Below are 19,618 nucleotides of genomic sequence, written 5' to 3'. Positions count from 1 at the left end.
TTTTTGGAAAGCAACAGCTGTGCCCCAGGCCTAAACACTCCCAAGGGCTTCTCAACCAGATCTCTTGTGCTGGCGTTTAGCATTTGTGGAGGGACTGCGGTGACTTTCCTTTTCTTCAGCCTCTCCTCACTCACCCAGGAGGAGTTATGGGGAGACTGTGCAGGTCTGGCTGTGGTGCCTGCTCTCATGGAGTGAGCTACACTCCAAGGGTGGTGGCGGATGGGGCTAAAACCATGCAAGCAAGCAAAGCAAGTCTGATTGTGACCAATGCTACAGAGAAAATAGTGAGGTGCACGGTGGGGGGTGGGTGCTGTGGCTTCATTACGATACCTTCTGTGCCAAGACCTGTAGTGTAAGTGGGGGACAACAGCAAGCTGGGGAAAAGGGAGAGCGTGTGTCCAGGTCTAGCGCCTGGAAAAATGGCTTTGTGGGTGAGGAGTGGGGTGGGAAGGGGAACAGGGTGCCTGTGAGGTTTCTCTGACACTTACCTTTGTCTGAGTCACTTAACTCAGTCAGTCTCTCCGCACAGCTTCCTGCTATTCCCCATATTCAACCCCTGCCACCTTTTCTGTGGGGTATTTGAACCATTAAGGGCAGTTGACCAGAGAGATGGACCTTGTCTTGGCATTTGTTACTTCACAGAATTCTGTTTGGGGAACTAGGCACTAGGGTCCAAGAAACTATGTGCTTTGTCCCTGCAGTGACTGACACATTCATGTGGCTTGGCCAGTTTCCCTACAGCACAGCAGGGGGATTTGGCCTCAGTGGGTCTGGGGAGGGAGATATTATAATCCTTGGTGGTTTGGTCTGGGGGGTGTGTGCTGGCAGACGACAGCAGGTTTTGGCCTTCTCAGCTGCCTTTCAGTGCTGCTGCTGCACACAGGAACATAGCCTGCCCACTGCCTAGCCTGTAATTGGCATTTGACCTTACCTTTGTGCCCTAGACCTTCTGCCTCCAGGGGAACTTGGGTTTTAATAAACCCCAATCAGCATATGTCCTTGCTGCTGAAGCACTTTGCGGGCCAGAGAGGCAGTGTCTCCTACAGCTCCCCCCTTCTTCCTACCCTACCACTTCTTTGAGAGTTTCCCCCCTTCCCTCTTATGGAAACAGTAGACTTATCTCCAGTCTTGGTGGGAGGAACACTAGCAGCCATAAAGTTCTCCCTCACCTTCCCCATGTAGCTGTGCAGCCCTCACCAGCTTTGGTCCACTCTGGTGGTCAGTAGGAGAATTGAGCTGTGTGCAGGTCCCATGAAGCCCTGACCACCCAGACTCCACTTTCCACTAAAGTGCTTTGTTTTCAATCTGAGGGAGCCAATGCACATAGAGCACTCAGCACAGAGCCAGGCACAGCCTGCTGTACAGCTTGTCCCTCTTATTTGATGAGATTTTTAAAAATAGAAAACAGTATTTGTGTCCAAATGAGAGAAAATTGGAACGGGGAATGACCATAATTCTTACCCCCTAAAACAAAAACTGTATCATTTTTAAATTTTCCTTTGGCTCTTGTGTACATGCACTGCGGATTATCTGCTTCCAAGGCACCAGCCACTTCAGGACCTGGAGGTGAGGGACATGTCCTCTCTACTTTACAACTGGAAATCTGGGCTTGGGGTGACATGGCTGAGTGGCAGAGCTAGGCATGAGCCACGGTAATCTCACCCAGAGCCCAGTTGCTGTATTGCCCTCACATTGTCAAGTGTATCTACCCTAAGTGTGTTTGCCATTTTGCTCTTTTTACGAACATCTACTGGGTCATTTTGGTCGTGTTGGTGCCTGGGATGGGTAGATGCCAGCCCATCCCCTTTGGTGGGAATGGAGTCTTCTTGAAATTGTCTGCACCATTGATATCTCCATCCCTGGGCAACCCCCATAGCTGTCACACTCAGTCTCTGCTGGCTTTTCTGTTAGCTGTGTTCCTAGGTTGGGTTCCTTAGTTTTTGGAAATGGAATGCTGGCCTTGACTTTACGTGAGACCCCTTATGTGGCAGAAATCCCCTTCCTGCAGCTACCCTAACTACTTTTTCACTGGCTCCTTTCTCATCTTCATCCAGAGACTTTGCTGAATGCTAGTTGCTACCACCAACCTGAATGGCAGGTCATTGGCACCTCACTCCACTGAGAGCCTGAATGAAGGGCATGGCTCTGTTCTAGAGGCGGGGTCTTGGTGGCAACTCTGCTGACAGCTCTGCTGGCAGCAGCTTGTCCACAGAGTTGAGGACACAACTTACTCTGTTGCTGACTAATTCAGAACCATTAACTGGTAAGCAGTGGCCACTTTCCTAATGCAGCTGTTTGGTAACAAACACTTCCCACTGTGCATATTTGATAACAGCATATTTCTGCATAAATACTGCCTGTGTGCTTGGCAGTGGCATTTTCCCTTTGCTGTCTTATGGCTCAGTGGCCAACTGTAGTGTCAGAAATCTTCATCTTAAAAGGGACCCAACAGACAGAGCCTACCCAGGGCTGAATGGTTGACTCCTGATCTCTCCTAGACTTTCACAAGTGTCCCCAGGTGAGGCTCAGCTCATTTCAGAGCCTGCTCAGGCCTTGAAAAGAAATTGTCTTCGGGACATATGATGTCGCTTCTTTCACTGTTGGCAGCAAGGATTTTTGAGAAGGGGGAGAAAACATGGGTTCTGAGGCTGGTCATGCCTGGGTCAGATCCCAGCTCTGTGATGGGAGCTTTTTAGAGATTGAGGCTCTTTTGTTAAATGAGAATGAGGATAATAACGCATGTGGGATTTTTGTGATAACAGAGTGATGGGTAGGATTCCCACATGGTTCCTAGCAGTCAACAGCCCTTCTCCTGTAGTTGGGCCATTTCTTCAGTCTCAGTATCTCTGTGTCTTCCTGCTCCTCTGAGGATTCCTTGCTTAGTCAGAATTGCAAAGGGCTGTCTGCCCCTGAGGCATCCTGAAACCTGTTTGAGGCTGCCCTCTCACCAAAGATTGGTTTTGAGGCATACAGGTTGCCTACCCCCTCCCTGGTAGGTAGGCATCCTGCTAGGGTACACTGGGTGCAAGGGTGCCTGACCACAGGACTCCAGAACACTCCCCACATGTAGATGGGGAAGACCACTTATGTCAACAGCCTCAAGGGTGCTAAATTCTGGCATCTGTTTTACTTACATCTCCAGGATCACAGTCTTCGCCAAGATTTTGATCCTGGTCTGCCAGTCCATACTCAAAAACCTGGCTCCCTGAACCCTCTTATGCACCCTAAGAGATGAGGGCATATGGCTTCAGGACACCTTTTGTCATAAGGACTCAGGCCTGCATTAATGGGCATCTGGAAGAAGGGCAAGATGTGGCCACCCCTGCCTTGCTATCCTGTACCTTCTGCTCCATTGTGAACCAAGCCCCTTCTGCTGTAACCATTGCAAGGGGTCCAGGGCAGAGGAGCTGGTAAGATGGGCCCTGGAGCCAAACCACCATGAAAAAGAACAAACTTAGAAACTCACACTTTTCAATTTCAAAATGTACTACAAATCTACAGTAACCAAAACAATGGAATACTCTTCAGGCTTTAAAAGGAGGAAAATACTGTCATAGGCAATTACATGGACGAACATGGAGGATGCTATGCTAAGTGAAATAAGCCAGTTACAAAAAAGACAAATAATGTATGATTCTACTCATGTGAGTTGTGAGTTAAGGGGGCAGCCTGGCTGCCCTTAGCTTATTTAGATATCATTCTTTGGCCCAGGGCCTCTGTGGGGTGAGCCCAGTTTCCAGGTTTGGTTGTAGACTGACTCCCACTATGAAGCCCACAGTGCTGTGTGTTTTCTGCTGTGAGATCTCCAGGAAAGCCATTGCCCTTTGTCAGTGAGTCACCTTGTGCTCTGCTGTGAGCCTAGGAGTCCCTGCTGGAAAACCCAGCTGGCCAGCTGGCTCTGAAACTCTTCCCTTTGCCCATCTCTGTGAGGTATTGCACTTTACCTCTCTCTGCCCCTAGCTCACATGGGGGCCTGTGGCAGCCACAGGGCTATTGTGCAGGGTAAATGAGAGGGCCTCCAGGGAGAGGCCTGCACGTTAGACTGGAGTGGGTGTTGAGAGGTGATCATCCAGGTTGTGATGCAGAGGCTGTGAGATCTTGCTTCCAGGTAGAGATGGTGAGCCTTGGCTTCCACACTGTCTGAGCTTTCACAGAACAAAACAATGGGACCAAGACTCATGAGGGTGTGCCAGCCACAGAGCAGCACATTCCCACCTTCCTTCAAGCCGTGTTCCCTTTCTGTGCCCACACAACAAAATGATGCTATGCCCAGTGTTCTACACTGGTGGCCTGGTCTACTGCAACCCTACCAGCAGGTTCTCGGCAAGCTTCACTTTGTATAGTTGGCAAAATAAGTCCTATTTTATTCAACCTGGAAGTCTTGATTGTGCATTTAAAGTCTTTCTTGCCACCTGGCTGGAAGATTCTGCTGGGCCTTTGGGGACCACAGAAGGTGAGACAGGATCCCACACGAGGGCTGCTTTCCCAGGCATCTCCACAAAGGGACACAGATTCTAGCAGTTTGAACAGGGTTGAGTACTCTGCCAGTAGTACCCCTTACAAGTAAGACTGGCTTTCTTTCTTTGTTTTCAGTGCTACTGGGGATTAAACCTAGAGTGTGCCGAGCTACATCCCCAGGTCTTTTTCTTTTCTTTTGAGACAGGGTCTCACTAAGTTGCCCAAGTTGGATGTGAACTTGTGATCTTCTTGCCCCAGTCTCCCAAGTAGCTGGGAATACAGGCATGCACCTTCATGCCTGGAGCAAATAAGACTATTTAAGGTTGAAAAAATAGAATAAATTGTACCTCAGTGCCCCACAACCCGTAACATGGCAGAATTGTGTTTTAGCATGCTTTCTATGCCTTTTTGCAGGTTCATTCAGCCTCTGTCTATAGAGGTCACATGGGAGATGCTTTTTGAGATGCTGAGGATACAGCATTGTACACAACGAAGCCCTTGAGTGTGCACACAGTGGAGGGTGGAGAGGAAAACACCTTTACTAATAGCTAGTAATGAGTCTGGGAAGAAAGAATAACAAGATGCAGGGGTGGAGGTTGGCTATTTAGACAGACAGAGAGGTTGGTGAAATTCTCTCTAAGCAAAGACTGAATCAAGTGGTGGAGGATATTGAACAGGAGAGGCTTCCAGGTGGCCCGCACAGCCAGCCCACCTGCCTTGAGCTAAGAATCAGCCCCGTGGGAAATGATGGTCATGGAGGGAGGAGTAGGGGGTTGGTCAGAGGCTCACTAAAGCCTGGTTATGAAGCAAGAGTTGTGGAGACATTATTCTGAGATTAAAACCTTTGCGAGGTTGTAGGGAGAAAATGGTATTGTGTGGCCAGTGTATGAAAGACATTTGGGCTGCTGTGTAGGTAGGGAGTAGGGCGTTGCCAGTCAGAGACCTGGCAGGACCAGGGCAGTTTATGGAGGCCTAGACAGAGTATAGGAGCCCAGGTAGGAATGCATGAGGGAAGAGTAGTGCAATTTCCTGAGTCAGCCACAGCGTGTCCCAGAGGCCAGTGGCCTGTTAGAACTATGGCCTTTGGTGGTCAGTGCTTGGCAGCCCCACAGCATAGGAACTCAGGAAGTAAATGCTTCTTGCCCCTCAGGCAACTCCCAGGAATGATGGGATCATTTCCTTTCAGTCTGATTTCTGTCTACACACACACACACACACACACACACGCACGCACGCACGCACGCGCACACACACACACACACAGATATGTATACACATACTTTTGGTTCTGCTCTTTTTGCTTCCCATACACTCCTAAACTAACCACATAACTTTTAATGGCCACATAGCATTATACCTCATTCCATCATTTCCTTATGTTTTGCCTTTTCCAAAACATGGAAATTCTAACCATAATTTTTTATGATTAGAAGGATCAAAAGTAAGTCTAGCAAGTATGGGACTGGGGACATTCTTGTCCGTCTGCCTTTACCCTCATCTTGTTGCTGGAGGTGTCCTGTGTTGCTGGGTGAATCTACAGTGGGTGTATATACTCAGCTTTGTGGACATTCCTTGCAGCTCACCAGTGTCCCCATCATCTGGTGGCCACACACTCCTCTTCCCCTAGTCTGTGGAGTCCTGCACCTCAAGAGCCCCAGGCAGTTCCCCTCACCGTGAGAGGTAGAGGCAAGGGTGGCTCCGCAGGCTCCACAGGCTCTAGCCAAGACCTCCACTCATTCCTGATTCCTCCAGTTTTTCTAGAAACCATGAGCAACATTGATGCTGCCTCCTGAGGTAAGACCAGGTGAAGGGCTGAGCCTAGCTGAGGTCCACAACCATCCTCCTGGCAGTTGCCACACTTGCTGGGCAGTAGGCCACTCTGCAGACCAGAATATTGTCTGGAGAGACCAGAAGCTCTCAGAATATGTTTCTACTCCTAGATCCCTGCCAGACAGTTTTATACTTGGTGTCACCATGTAGGCATAGTGGAGCCTGGACTCTGAGCAAGTCAGTCAGTCTGTCTCTCTCTGTCTGTCTGTCCATCTGTCTGTCTGTCTGTCTGTCTCTCTCTCTCTCTCTCTCTCTCTCTCTGTGTCTCTCTTTCTCTGTCTCTGCCTTGAGGTTATGAGGGAGGGGGTAGTTAAGTTGTGAGTGGACCATTGTTAATGGTTGTGTCAGGGAGAGAACCCCTGAGGGCAGAGGCACAGGCAGAGCATATCATCCAGGCCACCCATACAGTAGTGGCAGATGATGCCTGGGATTAGGTCTGCCTTCCAGCCTTGAACATCTTGGTACTGCAGGTGACTGCAAGGGTAGTAACTCGATTTTCCCATCTCCAGCCATCAGCAGGCATTGCCAAGGCCCTGCTACAGGTAGAGCCCTTGGTACAGTTGGGGATGCAGGCTACTCTGTCCCAAGCCTTGTCTTCTTGTGCAAAGGGGAAGGCTCAGGGGCTCCCAGGAGCTGTGGGCATCAGCCCCTGTGTATTGTATTGAGCTGATCAATGTGTGTTTGGGTTAGTGGGCAGACATTGGGGTCAAGATAAGCCCTGAGAAGCCAGATGCTGGGTACCCTGGCCTTGAGTGCAGCCCAGGAAGCCCCACACATGCTCTTTTGCCCCTTTTGCCCCCATTCACAAGACTGTCCTTGCTTTCAGATTCTTTGTTCTTGGGAAGCCCCCAGCTTCTTTCTTCTGAACACCTAAGGCACGGTCTCTCCCTCCCTTTTTCACTGCCAGCCCCTTCTTGCTTTGTGCCTCAGACTGTTCCCTCAGCCTAGTATCTTCTTCCTTCCCATTTTTTGAAAGCACAAATCCTGCCTGTCTTCCTTTCATTCTTGCCACAAATGTCTTTCATGTCTCTTCCATGGGCTCCAAACTGGACTCACCCTCTGAGTAGCTACGAGTGAACAAGTTAACCTGTGTCCTTGCCCTCTTAGGACTGACAGAGAAGAGGGGGCAGATAGCCAACCTTTTGGTGAGCCGGTGAAGAGGCTGTTTAAGGTGACTGTTGGGCTGGAGGGACAGTATTATAGGAGGCCATGTAGGGGTCAGGTAGATGGGACCAGATGAATGACCTGTAGGGCCCAAGGTGAAAAGAAAGGCAATTAAGGTTGGAGGGCCACCCATCAGAGGAGTAAGGAAGAGATGAACTGCTGTGTGGGCAGAGAGATTGAGGTATGGAGATTTCCCTCTCTTTGAGGGAGGTGCAACCTAAAGGTTTGCAGGTGGAGTAGTTTAAAGTTCCTCTGCCTTCTACCCTGGAGAGAGTAGTTCAGGTGACAGGTGGAGGAGGGCATTAAAGTAGCCATATGCTTCTGGGATTTTTCTTGCTGCCTTCTGTCATCATCCCTCAGCCTTCTGTCAGAGCAGGGCTTGTGCACAGGCCACAGAGTCCAGAAAGATGTGTGCCATTACCGGGTGAGTGACTCCCTGGGGTTCTTCCCATTCCCAGTGGTGTTGGGCCAGTGATGCTGTAACAGATTGCACAGGCCTGAGAAAGGTCTGATTGTAGCAGCTGTTCATCATGGCCAGCTCACAGTGTGAGGCAGATTTGCAACATGGCTTGCCCGCATTGTGGTGGGCAGGGAAAGAGCCAATGCTTCAGAGTCTCTGGCCTGGACCAGAGTGCAAACTCTACTCTGCCACTTTCTGGCTCTGAGAGTTTGGGCAAACTCTTGAAACTCTCCAAGCCTCAGTTTCTTTATCAGTATATATATATATATGATTGTATATCATGAGTATTTATAGCACTATGCTCTGCCCAGGCAACATTGTCACCTTGTCTGACCTTGAAACACTGTGAAACAGGCTCTAAGATATAGGACCCTTGCCCCCTCATCCAACCCACCAGCCTGGCACCCACCAAATCCCAGGTCAGGTTTCCTGGGCCTTGTCAGCTCCCATCCAGGGTCTCAGATGTGCATTAGCTGAGAGCCCTCGTGAGCTGTCTGGACCCTTTGTGCCTTAACCATTGATCAGCTGGGGCCTGGAAGACAGTGGGGGAAATGTGCCCTCCAGCAGTGCTCAGTGGCCAAGACTGCAGGAGACTAATTTATAATCCAGGTCAGGTTTGGCAAGCCAGTGCTTTCTTAACTCTTCACAAGTGCCCCAGTCCTGTCCTGCTGCCACTCTCCTCCCTGATCCATCCTGAGGGAAAAGGCCAGTTGGTGCAGGTGTCACTGCAGAAGCTATGGAGTAGTGGAAAGCAGAAGCCAGACGAGGATGTCCCATGGCCCACAGGACCTGCAATGAGATGCCAAGGCAGGAAAGCAGTTTCCTGCTCTTTACCCTGGCTCCAAGACTGCCTTCTCATGTGTCCCAGCTAGAGGGAAGTCTTTGTCAGGGCCTTCTTTTCTTGATTTTCTTAGGAAGTGATGACTAATTTAGACATGCTTCTTTAAACCATGTTCTTCCATCTCTTCTATCCTAAACTGCTTCTGCTTAACTCAGGTCACCTGGAGACTTCTCACAAATGCCCAAGGAGCTCCAGAAACAGCTTTGGGGTCCCAGCTCTGGGTAACTTTTCTCTAGCCTCCTGTGCAGCACAGGTCAGTTTCATGCCATGGGTCTCAGCTGAGGGAGAGGGCAGCCTCACAGTGGCTACAGCTGGTCCCCTCCACCTTCTCAACTGGGCCCTGATGGCCTTGCCTACCTGAGTTCTTTCCCCAGTCAACAGTCTAACCTCAAAAACCTTGTGCAAACCATAGCCCAGGTATTGCCTCCTTCTGGAAGCCTCTCGGACCTTCCCCATTGCTCCTATCTTCCATATGGTCAGGAGAACTCACCTGTGGTATAAAAAGTACGGGTGATGGTTTTCTGTCCCATGTCCTCTTCTGTGAGGGATCACCCATGGCTTCTTATACCAGGGATGGATACCACATGGGCTGAGCCTCTCACTTCTCCCTCAGGATAGACTTTGAACCAAGTGGCACTGAGACCAGGGGGTCACAGCTGACTTGGATGTGTGCTGTAAGCCTCTTTCCTGGGCTCCCTGAGCGTCCCAGTGCTGCTAGGTCCTGTTGGCCTGATCCCCGAGCCTTGACTTTGCCCAGCCTTGATGAGCCAGCTTAAATTAACTTTGTGTTTATTCCCTTTAATCTAGTGCCACCTGGGCTTACCCTGTATCTTCACTGTGCACTCGGTTTCTCTGTGGCTGCCTTCTACCTCGCCCCTTCGTGGGCCTGCGGTGGAGCTGGGGAATATGGCTGGGGCAGGCTGAGGTATGGAGGGTAAAGTGTCAGATTGGCCTTGTAAGCAACCTCTTGAGGCTCCTGAATGAAGTGTCCTAGGAGATAATTCCTCTGGCTCCTGGCTCCTGGGCACTGTAGAAGCATTTGAATGGGAATCACAGTTCTTCCCCGGGTGTTGGAGCTCTGAGGTTGAAGGCAGGGAATGAATGTTTTACTCTTCTTCTTGAGTGTAGGTCTTAATGGCCTGTGTTCCTCCTCTAGAGCTCTGGCTCAAAGATCTGAAGATTCTTGTTACCTTGATATCCCCCTCCACTGCCTTTGTCTGGCCTCAGATGGGGCAGGCAGGGAGTCTCCATCAGGCATTCACTTGAAGGAAAGGGATGGAAGCACTGGTTCCCAAGGCTCTGGAAAGGCCTGTGTGTGCTGGAGGGAACAATGCCTGACCATGGCTTTAGCATATTACAGCAGCTGCAGCCTCAACAAGAGTGGCCCTCCCATAGTCCCTGGTGCACTTTCCTACTTGAGGATCCACCAGTATGTCCGTGTAGTGGCCCCAAACTGGACTGAACTAGAAAACAAGCTTTCCTGCACACAAACCATAGAGGGGTCCTATGTGTGGAGTACACTCTGGCTCACCCAGTGGCTTATTCACTCTCCTGATATCTGGGCTACCCATTGTCTCAAACCCGCCTCCCTTTTTTTTTTGGTACCGGGGATCAAACTCCGGTCCTTGCGCTTGTGAGGCAGGCGGCGGAACCACTGAGCTAAATCTTCGGCCCTCAAACACCCTTCTGCATGTCCAGTTAGACCAGACCTGACTTCAGTCCTCTTTGACCAGGGCAGCCTTGATTTTAAATGGCCTTACCCTTCAGCCACTCAGAGCCAGGCCTTGTACTTGTAGCAATTGGCCTTGGATCAGGTTTCCCCTGGAGGTGGCTTTCTCCTTTAGGCTTCCATGAAAGAGCCAGCTTTTTCTGCCAGGCACCCAGGAGATGCATACTTGAGACCACCTGTCTCCATTCCAAAGTGACCTTCGTTCTGATGTGCCCCACCCCCAACATAGCTGCTGGGTGCTAAAGTGCTGGGGAGCAGCCTGTGGGGCAGGCCATCTGTGCAGATAGGAGTAGAGGTTACAAACTGGCCATCTGGGGACCCACAACCAGCAAGCCAGGAGTCAGGGTTTGCACCTTTGCCTTCTATAATGGGGGGAACTATTTGTGATTTCACCGTGGCCAGCAGTGGGAAGAATGGGAACAGGTGGGACAGATTTGCAGGCTGAAAAATGAGACGTAGTTTGGAGTAACTGGGATGTGTGGTGGTAAGGCCTGGGCTCAGGCTGTGAAAGATAAGGAGCCTGAGAGGGGAGGAGAACTGGTTGTCTGGTAAGGGTGGGCACTGTGGAAAGAGGTTACAGGCTTAGCTCTGCCTCAAACTAGCCCTTTTCCTGTAGGATAGCACTGCCCTGAGTGAGGTTCATGGGCAAGGTCCTCATTCAATCTGGTTGGCCACCTTGGTGAGGACCAGAGAGGGAAGAGTGCTGGCAAGGCAGCTGGTGGAAAAGGACTGCTTTCTGGGCCAGTGAAGACCCCAGAGAAAGGTGCAGAAGCAAGGCCCATGTCTACCCTCCCTCTCTAATGGTCTACCCAGGACCATTGCCCAGAGAGCTTGGGCCTGAGCACTGTAGCCAGAGGCCAGCCCTCTCAGCCTGGAGCAGTTGTACCGGTGTCTGTGAGTAGGGATTGCTAGTAAACAAGTCAGCGTTGCCTTTTGGTTGTCCTTTAAGTTTGTGAGGTTTCCCTCAATGGCAGGTGGACCCTCGGTCCACATGACAGCTTTGCAGGATTGGTCAAGGCAAGAGGTCCTTTTGTACCCACTTTGGGCAGTCTAAGGCCACAGACTCCGGAGCCAGTTGTACTGGGCAAGAAATCAGTTCTGGAAATACATCGTTTAGCACAGTGATAAAAGGCCGTGACCAGAGCCGCCTAGAGTGGTGGGATCAATGTCTACAGAGCTGCTCATCGTGCTTTGCCAGTGCAGCCAGGAAGGAGGGGACCTTCTGCCTTCCCTGTTGGGCATCCTGAGCAGCCCACACACTCACTTCCAACCTACTTCTTTCCCCAGAACCTCCAGTGGGCCCGCGATGTGTTGCTAGGCAGCAGTATCCCATGGCAACAACTGCAGCACATGCCGGCACAGGGGCTCTTCTGCGAGAGGAACAAGACCAATTTCTTCAACGTGAGTACTTTGCCTTGTTGATTTCTGAGGCTGCTTATTGTTACTGCTTTTCATTGAAGGCGTGTGAACCAACCCTCCGTGGGTGGGCATTCCCAGGGCCACAGGTTTGTAGGATTCTCAGAGGGCAGGCAGGATGGCACAGGCTAGAGTGTGCCAGACTTTGGTATGGGGCTTTGATTGCTGAGTGACTTCTGACAAATCATTATCCCCTCTAGGCACCAGTTTGTCATCTGCAGGGAGAGACATGGGTAAGCTTGGTGTGTACTCTAGAGCCACTGGGGGCTCTAAGGGGACTCTAAGCCTATAGCAATGCTCCTCTGGAGCAGTTCCACTTTCCCCTGCATGATCTTGGGTACTAAAGAGATTCTAACTGAAGCTGACACTACTGCTTAAAAAACAAGTTTGCCCAAATGCTAGGCTTTCAGTGCCCTTCTAGCCCACCTGTTCCGCTTCACCACCCAGAACTATCTGCCTCCTGTCCCTAAAAGCCCACATCTGCCTTTCTTGACACTGTGCCAGGCCTAGCCCACACTTGTTCTGCCCTTCGAAGAACAATCCTCATTCATGTTTACCTGCAGTTCCTTACCCATCGTCCACCACCCCCTCGCAGCAATGGCCACTCCCAGCTGGGTAGCTTTGGCAAGTCATGTAGCACCTCTCAGTGTTGGTTTTTTTCTATATTTTCCCTGATTTCCTGATATGTACAGAGAACCAGAAGGGTGGGATCAGCCTGATCAGGAACACTAAGCAGGGCAGTTCTCAGACTGAAGGGCTGTCACAGAGGCTGGTTCTCAAGATGCATGGCAGGCAGGTCTCCACCAAGAGGCAGCCAGGTGGTGGGAGTGTTGGGGTCCTTAACTCTTCCCTTCTTCCAGGCTGTGACCTTCTGGAGCCAGTGAGGACTCCCGACCCTAGAAGCCCTGCATCTGTCTACCCTCTCTCTGTTGGTGTTTTATAGACATGTAGTCATGTCATTGGTAATCAGTCTACATGGTATCAAGGAATTGCCATGAAAGAGAAGCATTCTGTCACCCACGTGCTCAGGCCCTAGCCTCTGCTCTACAGCAGCCACTGTTCTTTGTCCACCTGTGTCCTTCTAGAGGACATCTGCCTTAAAGTTAAGCCAGTGTATATAGGTAGACACAAGGGGGAAAAGTACATGTTTTTGCCTTTTTTGGAGAGTATTTTAAAACTTGCTCATTTTATCAGTGATTGTGATGCTAAGTATGGAACCCAGGGTCTCACGCATGCTGGGCAAGTGTTCTACCACTAGCTATATCTCCAGCCTGTTCATTCTTTAATAGCTGCACAATACTCTAAACATATGGATGTCTTAGAATTTATTTACCCATATCCTGTTGGTGGGCATGTAGATATTCTGTCTTTTGTTACTATAAACAGTGCTTCATGTATACAACATTGCACATTTGTAGGAGTCTATTTATAGGATAAAATTTAGAAATAAAATTTCTGGGTCAAAGGGTTTGTGATATCTTTAAAGTCTTGGTAACCACCCTCCAAAGACCTGGCCCACTTTCCCCGCTTTAGGTTCATTTTTTTTTTTCATATTTCATCAACACTCTGTATCATTAAATTTTTTCTTTTTTCAGTACTGAGGATTGAACTCGTTGCCTTCATGCATGCTAGGCAAGCACTCTACTGCTGAACTACATCCCCACCCCTTTTTATTTTCTTATTTTCTTTTTGAGAGAGGGTCTAAGTTGTCTAGGCTGGTCTGTAATTTGCCATCCTTCTGCCTCAGCTCCCAGGTAGCTGGATTATGAGCGTGTGCCACCATGCCTAGCTAACGTTTTCTCTCTAGTAGATGAAAATCTATTGTGTTGCATTCATTGAGTTGAGACTGTCCATGATACCATGTTAGCGGCTTTAACTTCTGTGCAGTTTTGACTCATGTTCACTTTTCCACAGAATTTTGGTTCTTTTCTTAATGATTTATAAGAACTTTTTATATATTAGTGAAGCGGGACCTTTTGCAAACCTATATTTCTGCAGTTACTAGGCCAAAGTTAGACCTAGAAAGCAAGTTGCTTAATTTCCCTGAGCTCTTAGGTTATGCATCTAGTAAAATGGGTTTCCAAAAAAGGGAGGAGAGGGGTTCTATTACCTACCATGAAGAGTAACTGTAGGAACCAAATTAGACAGTGGAGAAAGAGGAAGTGGTTTTCCATTACCCTTCTTGAAGAGTAACCATAGGAACCAAATTAGATAGTGGAGTAGTATCCCTGATCTCAGTTTCTGGCACATAGTAGGTTCCCAAGAAAGTAGTTCCCCTCACTCCCTCCCATCTTCCCTTATTATTGATACTTTTCCATTAAAGACAGTACAGGGATATTGGAAAGAAAGACCAAGCCAACATGTCTGCTTCATGAGTGAGGTACTCAGCCTATCTAATGATGAAGAGAAAGCCAACCCCTCAGGTGCCTGCTCCCATGGAACACATCTGAACTGGGACCAGGGGCTCTAGGCCTCTTTGCCACTGGGCTGACTTCTTGTAGCTCCTGTGATTTCTGAGACCTTGCAGAAAATGAGTCCTACGGAAAGGCAGTCAGGTTGTGTCTGTGAGAGGGAAGGCTGGGAGGGCCCCACATGGGTCTGGCACATGAGCAGCACCTCCCTCTTAGCCAGAGGCCTCTGCGGAAGGCTGGACTGGTGCTTTGAGTGTTTTTGCCTCTTTCTGGTCAGCGAGCTCCAGGAACCTATTACTTTTACCACTCTGGGCCCCTCTTCTAGCCTTTTCTGCTTTCTTGGGCCCCTTGGCCTCCTTGAGCCATGCTTGACATGTATTGGCAGACTATGAGTGCTCTCAGCATGCAAGTCTGTCTAGCATCCTTTACCAAGTGTGAGGAAACTGTTTACTAACATGTTGATGGGCCGGGGATTTAGCTCAGTGGTTCGCCTGCCTCGAAAGCGAAAGGTCCCGAGTTCGATCCCCGGTACCCAAAAAACAAACAAACAAACAAACAAACAAAACGAACATGTTGATGGAGGAACATTTAAGACAGCCTTTGGCTGACTGCTGGAATGAGGCTATGTCTCTGACAGATGTGGTTGTAGGTCAGAGTCAGCAGATTTGTTCCCTTTCCTTCCTGTGTGCCTTGGGGTCTACTGCCTTGTCCAGGGAAGCAAAGCTCAAATAATGGCATGCATGTAGAATAAGGCAGAGTGACCAGGTGCCCTGACTTGCCATCCCTGCAGGTCTACTGCTCTGGGCTATCCATACTGCCCAGCCTGGGTGTTTAGGCACCTAGCTATCTGGGTAGCCTCCTCATCCTCAGGGCCCAGGTGGAGGACCTTCCTGTTACTTTTTTTAATGACAGTTTTTAAAAATTGTGCGAATCATATAGGACCACATTGTCACTGCCAACAGTTCAGTCACATACCAGAGCCTATATTTTCTTGTTTTCCCATCCCAAGCACTGTGTCTTTCTCAGAGGTACAGTGAGCAGTCTGGCTATTCTGTTTTTTAAAATACGTGTGTGTATATAGATATGAGTATGTCATAGTGTGTGTGTTATTCAATAACTTGCTTTTTCACCAACACTAAATCGTGGAGTTTCCATATGAGAAGCACAAGCCATCTTGCACTTTGTGGCTGCTGCCATCTCCTTAGGTGGGCACACGTGTGGGCCCAGTGTTTGCTCTCACAAGCATCCTAGTGTATGTTGCTATATATTCTTTGAGCCTCCTGGTCTGGGCCAGCCTGGTCCAGAGGAAGTGCTTACTGAGTATTTGTGGATTGATTCCATTCATCTCTTTCTCTCGAATAGATGGCTTCCAAGCACATTCTCCTAGTCCAGTCATTGCTGGGTGTTTGGGGGTCAGGGAGACCCCTGGCCTTTGCCATAGGACACGGGAGGCTTATACATCTTTTCATCTTTGTACAGGGCCTCTGTGGAATGCTGCAGGGCACACGGGAGGGGCGGGAAGCTGGGCTCCCACTGCCATGGTATAGGGTAGTTCTCATCTAGGAAGGCACAGGAGAGAGAGGCTAGGATTAAAGGTACTCTTGGGAGGGAAGCTTTTCAGGCTGGGCCTGAGGCAGGTGACTGAGCCTTCACGGAGTGTGTAAAGGGCCAGTGGCAGAGGTGGGTGAGTGCTGAGGGACTCAAATAAATGGGACCTTTGGTTCTAATGTTCACAAGCCTGCCCCCAGCTAGCTGGTCCTCCACAGTGCTGCAAACATGGCATGTCGTAGGCCAAGTACTATGGTTGGACACATGGATGAATGAGGGAGAAATGAACTTGGTACAAATCCAGTCCCACTGTTGCACACACTGAATTAGTGTCCATAGAGAAGGAAAACTTCCTACCCAGCCCTTTCCTGCCACCCCACCTATGCTGTGGAAAATCCCTGCCCATGGGGCTGAGGGAACAGCAGATCAAAGCTCCTGGACTGAGACATGCACCAGGGTAGGATGTACCCCAGTTGAAGGACCCTGTGACTCCAGCCCTCTTGTACAGGTGAAAGTCTGATCTCTGCCAAAACAGAGCTGAAGTTGTTGAACATTGTTGATTGGGACCATTGTTGATGGGCACCATTGCCCATCCTTTTGCAGCATTAGGTGGGACCGTCAGAAGGCATGTGGCTGTGTGACAGAGGTGGCCTCCAAGGCCAGCTGTGCAAAGAGGGTAGCTCAGTGAAGACACAGATTCCCTGGGGATAGGCAGTGAGGCTTGGGCTAGGCCTGCAGGTGTGGACAGCTGCCTTCCTGACCCATTGCTAGGCTGCAGAGGGAAGAGCCGAGGTGCTGCCCTTGCCTGGGGAGAAGGGTTCAGGAAAGTAAATGGCAGGTTGGATGGCAGGTGCTGCTAGGCTACTGCCTATACCATAGATGCTGAGGGATTATCTTTGGGTGCCCAAAAGCTTCTCAGGCTTCCTGTGGAGGTGTATGTACCTCTGTGCAGGCAGCCAGGAAGGCCTATGTGGTCCAGAGCCAGGCTACTTTGTCCAGGGTAAACTTTTCTCCCTTCCTTGTAGTTGATTCAGAAATGTTCCCATAGTAACCGTGCCGGAGATGGCTCTCCTTCCCCAAAATGTTTGCTTATTTTAGCAGGCAGGGATTTTTCCTGTATCAACCCAGTTTCCAGCCTCTGTGAAAGAAGCAAAGGGAGCCGCAGACCAGGTTGGCACTGCCTCATGTTTCTGAGGCTGAGCAAGGTGGGCAGCAGCCGTGGCCTGAGCTTGAAAGAGCAGAGAGGAAGTGATGGCCAGCTGGGGCTGTCCTGAGTGTGTTGCCTCCCTACAGCTGCTCCTGTCCATGTGGGTCCTGCCTGCTGCTCAGGTCAGCAGCCCCTGGGCCCCAGGACCAGCCAGAAGAGCATAGACACTGTACACATGTAGGATTGGCTCCCAGTGATTCCACCCCTTGTGCAGGGTAGATAGGTAGGTAGGTGTTATCCACAGGTAGATTCTGTTTATCCTAACTCTGTCAGTTGGACGAACGGGAGGCACACTCATCATGAACCTTCTTTGTTTCTTTAAAGTACAATATTTGTGCCCTGTGCTGTCCTCAGCTCTGCAGCCTGAGCATTCACAAAGGGCCTTGATGTGGTCTAAATCAGGCCATCTGCCAGAGCTAGAGGGAAAGAGAAAACCCCCAGCACTCCATTTTTTGCAGCAAGTATCATTCACACCCATTCTACTCTTAACTGCCACTAGTTGGCTTTGTGACCTTGGGGGAGTCCCCCTTTTCTCACCTAGTGAGCAGATGCCAGGTACAGAAGCCCACCTTCCAGGCCAGACCTCAGCCAATGCTCTTACTCCTCAGAGAGAGCCAGTGGGCCATTGGAGGCCAGGGGAGCCAGTTAGGGGATATCCTCTGGAGCCAAACAAACCTGGGCAGCCCAAGGCAGGGATTTCATCTAAAACATTACCATTGCACTCCCACTATTCCCTCTTCCTCTGCCCAGCTGGTGGAACCTGCCGAATGACCATGAATCCCTCTCACACTTGAGAATTCCCTAGGATGAATAACTAGGAAGCAGCAGTCCCAGAAACAGGTATATCCTGGTTAGGTGCCCAGGAATCCATTCATGGCAGGTCCCAGTGTCTCTGCTTCCTGTTTCACATTCAGCCCAGCATTGCCTCCCCTGTAAGCTCAGGCCAGACTTATTCCTCCTGTCTCTCCATCCCTCTGGCTCTCAAGAGGTGCCATGTCTGGTGGGCCTATGGAGAGCCCCTGCCTCCAGACACCACCCCCAAGTTCAGTCCTTGATGTGGGTAGACATCAGTGAGACAAGGCACAACCTAGGGAAGAAATATTTTCTACCCAATTCCAGCTTCCCAGGCAAAGGAATACAAGCTCCAGGAGCATTAGCATAGGGCCTTCCCACCTATCCTCTCTGATCAGGACCAGACAATATCATGATAGGAAGAGTCACATCACCTGTCCCCACCCAAGACCAGCTGTGACTGGTTCTGCTTACACCTCTGCTTGTCCCTGTGCCTATACATACTTACAGGAGCACGTTAACCTACTGAAAATGCTGTGTGTCAGGTCCTGAGTCTGCCACATTGTCAACAGGGACTCAGATCCACAGCCCAACCCACAAGGCTGGATTATTGGTTCTTGTTTCTCAGAAGTGCTAAGAGGTAAAGTGGCTTGGCCAGTCCATGCTGGAGGAGGGGTGTGAACCTCACTGTGCCTAGTGCTGAAGCCCATGCTTGGAGATCAGCAGCTTTGCCCAAGCAAGGGAGGGAGGGAGGAAGGCCAGGGAGCTGCTAGTGCCTTCAATGGGACTGGCCCAGCTGCCCCATCCAGGAATGTTATCCACTGGCTGGATGGGGAGGATGCCGTGGCAGTGGGCAGGAGGACACAGGAATCAGCCCTGCCCTAGGAGGTGAGGCTAGGACACCAGGCTGATAGAGGGGCCTTAGGTAGGTGTGGGACTACACTGTTGGCTAGTTTGGGCATAAGGCCTGTTTGGCCATGGCCCTGAGGGGCTGGCTAGCTACACTGACCACATCCATATGATAGCCCCCTCACACAGACCCATGTAGGGGCTGGGACTCCTGGGGCTGGGAGCAACAACAATAGAGGCTACCTTGCTGCAACACTGGCACATCTGTGCCTGGCCCAGTCTGGCCTTGTTGGGGGCCCGGCAGGGAGGGCTCTCCATGGCAGTTATTGCAGGACTGGCCTCATTGAGAGCTTTATTTGGGGTGCTTTCTTTGGTCTTTCTCAATGTCTGTATGGCTTAGGTATTAGATGTTATGAAGAAATTATTACCAACAGACTCTACAGGCTGTGAAAACTCAAACCCCTATTTGTTTGCTATCCTCTATGCTAATCAGAGGCCTGACCCCTTCCCTTTGACAGCAGCTCATGGCCCTGTTTTTAGGCCTCATCACAGGGCACTTCTCAGCTGACCTAGCTGCTCTGGGTGCCTCTAAAAGGCTGCTTGCTGAGTGTGCTTCCACAGCAGTGGTGCCAGTGGCTGAGGCACAATGGCTGAGGGGCCCACAGAGGGCTAATGTCCTTGTACCCCTTTGAACAAGGTGCAGAAACCAAGAGAATGACCCAAGATCACACAGCTAGCAAGTGGCCATGCTGGGATTCCAGGTCTGTCTGACTCCAAGGCCTGCATCCTTAGTCACTGTGTCACTGCGATTTTGGAAGTGACATCCTAGCTCTCTTTTCTGTTCATAGTGTCTGTTGTGGACACATGATAGAGAGAGACAGCAAGAGTTGCAAATTGTGCCTTGGTCCCACTT

General features: G+C 50.2%; 1 protein-coding gene across 9 annotated transcripts in view; it reads left to right on the top strand.

Moving 5' to 3' along the window:
* Positions 1–19,618, top strand: part of Cabin1 (calcineurin binding protein 1) — a 146,777-nt gene that overhangs the window by 88,690 nt on the left and 38,469 nt on the right. For all 9 annotated transcript variants that reach the window (XM_004843563.3, XM_004843565.3, XM_004843564.3 and 6 more), the window contains one exon: positions 11,770–11,883. In XM_004843563.3, the coding sequence (XP_004843620.2) occupies positions 11,770–11,883 (114 nt within the window). The remainder of the gene's footprint in view (positions 1–11,769; positions 11,884–19,618) is intronic.

This window comes from Heterocephalus glaber, unplaced genomic scaffold, assembly GCF_053883595.1.
Source record: "Heterocephalus glaber isolate CG9 unplaced genomic scaffold, H.glaber_assembly_v1.0 deba00001687, whole genome shotgun sequence".
In the NCBI taxonomy this organism is placed as follows: Eukaryota; Metazoa; Chordata; class Mammalia; order Rodentia; family Bathyergidae; genus Heterocephalus; species Heterocephalus glaber.
Note: the sequence above shows the minus strand (reverse complement) of the source record. Positions and strands in the feature narration are given on the sequence as shown.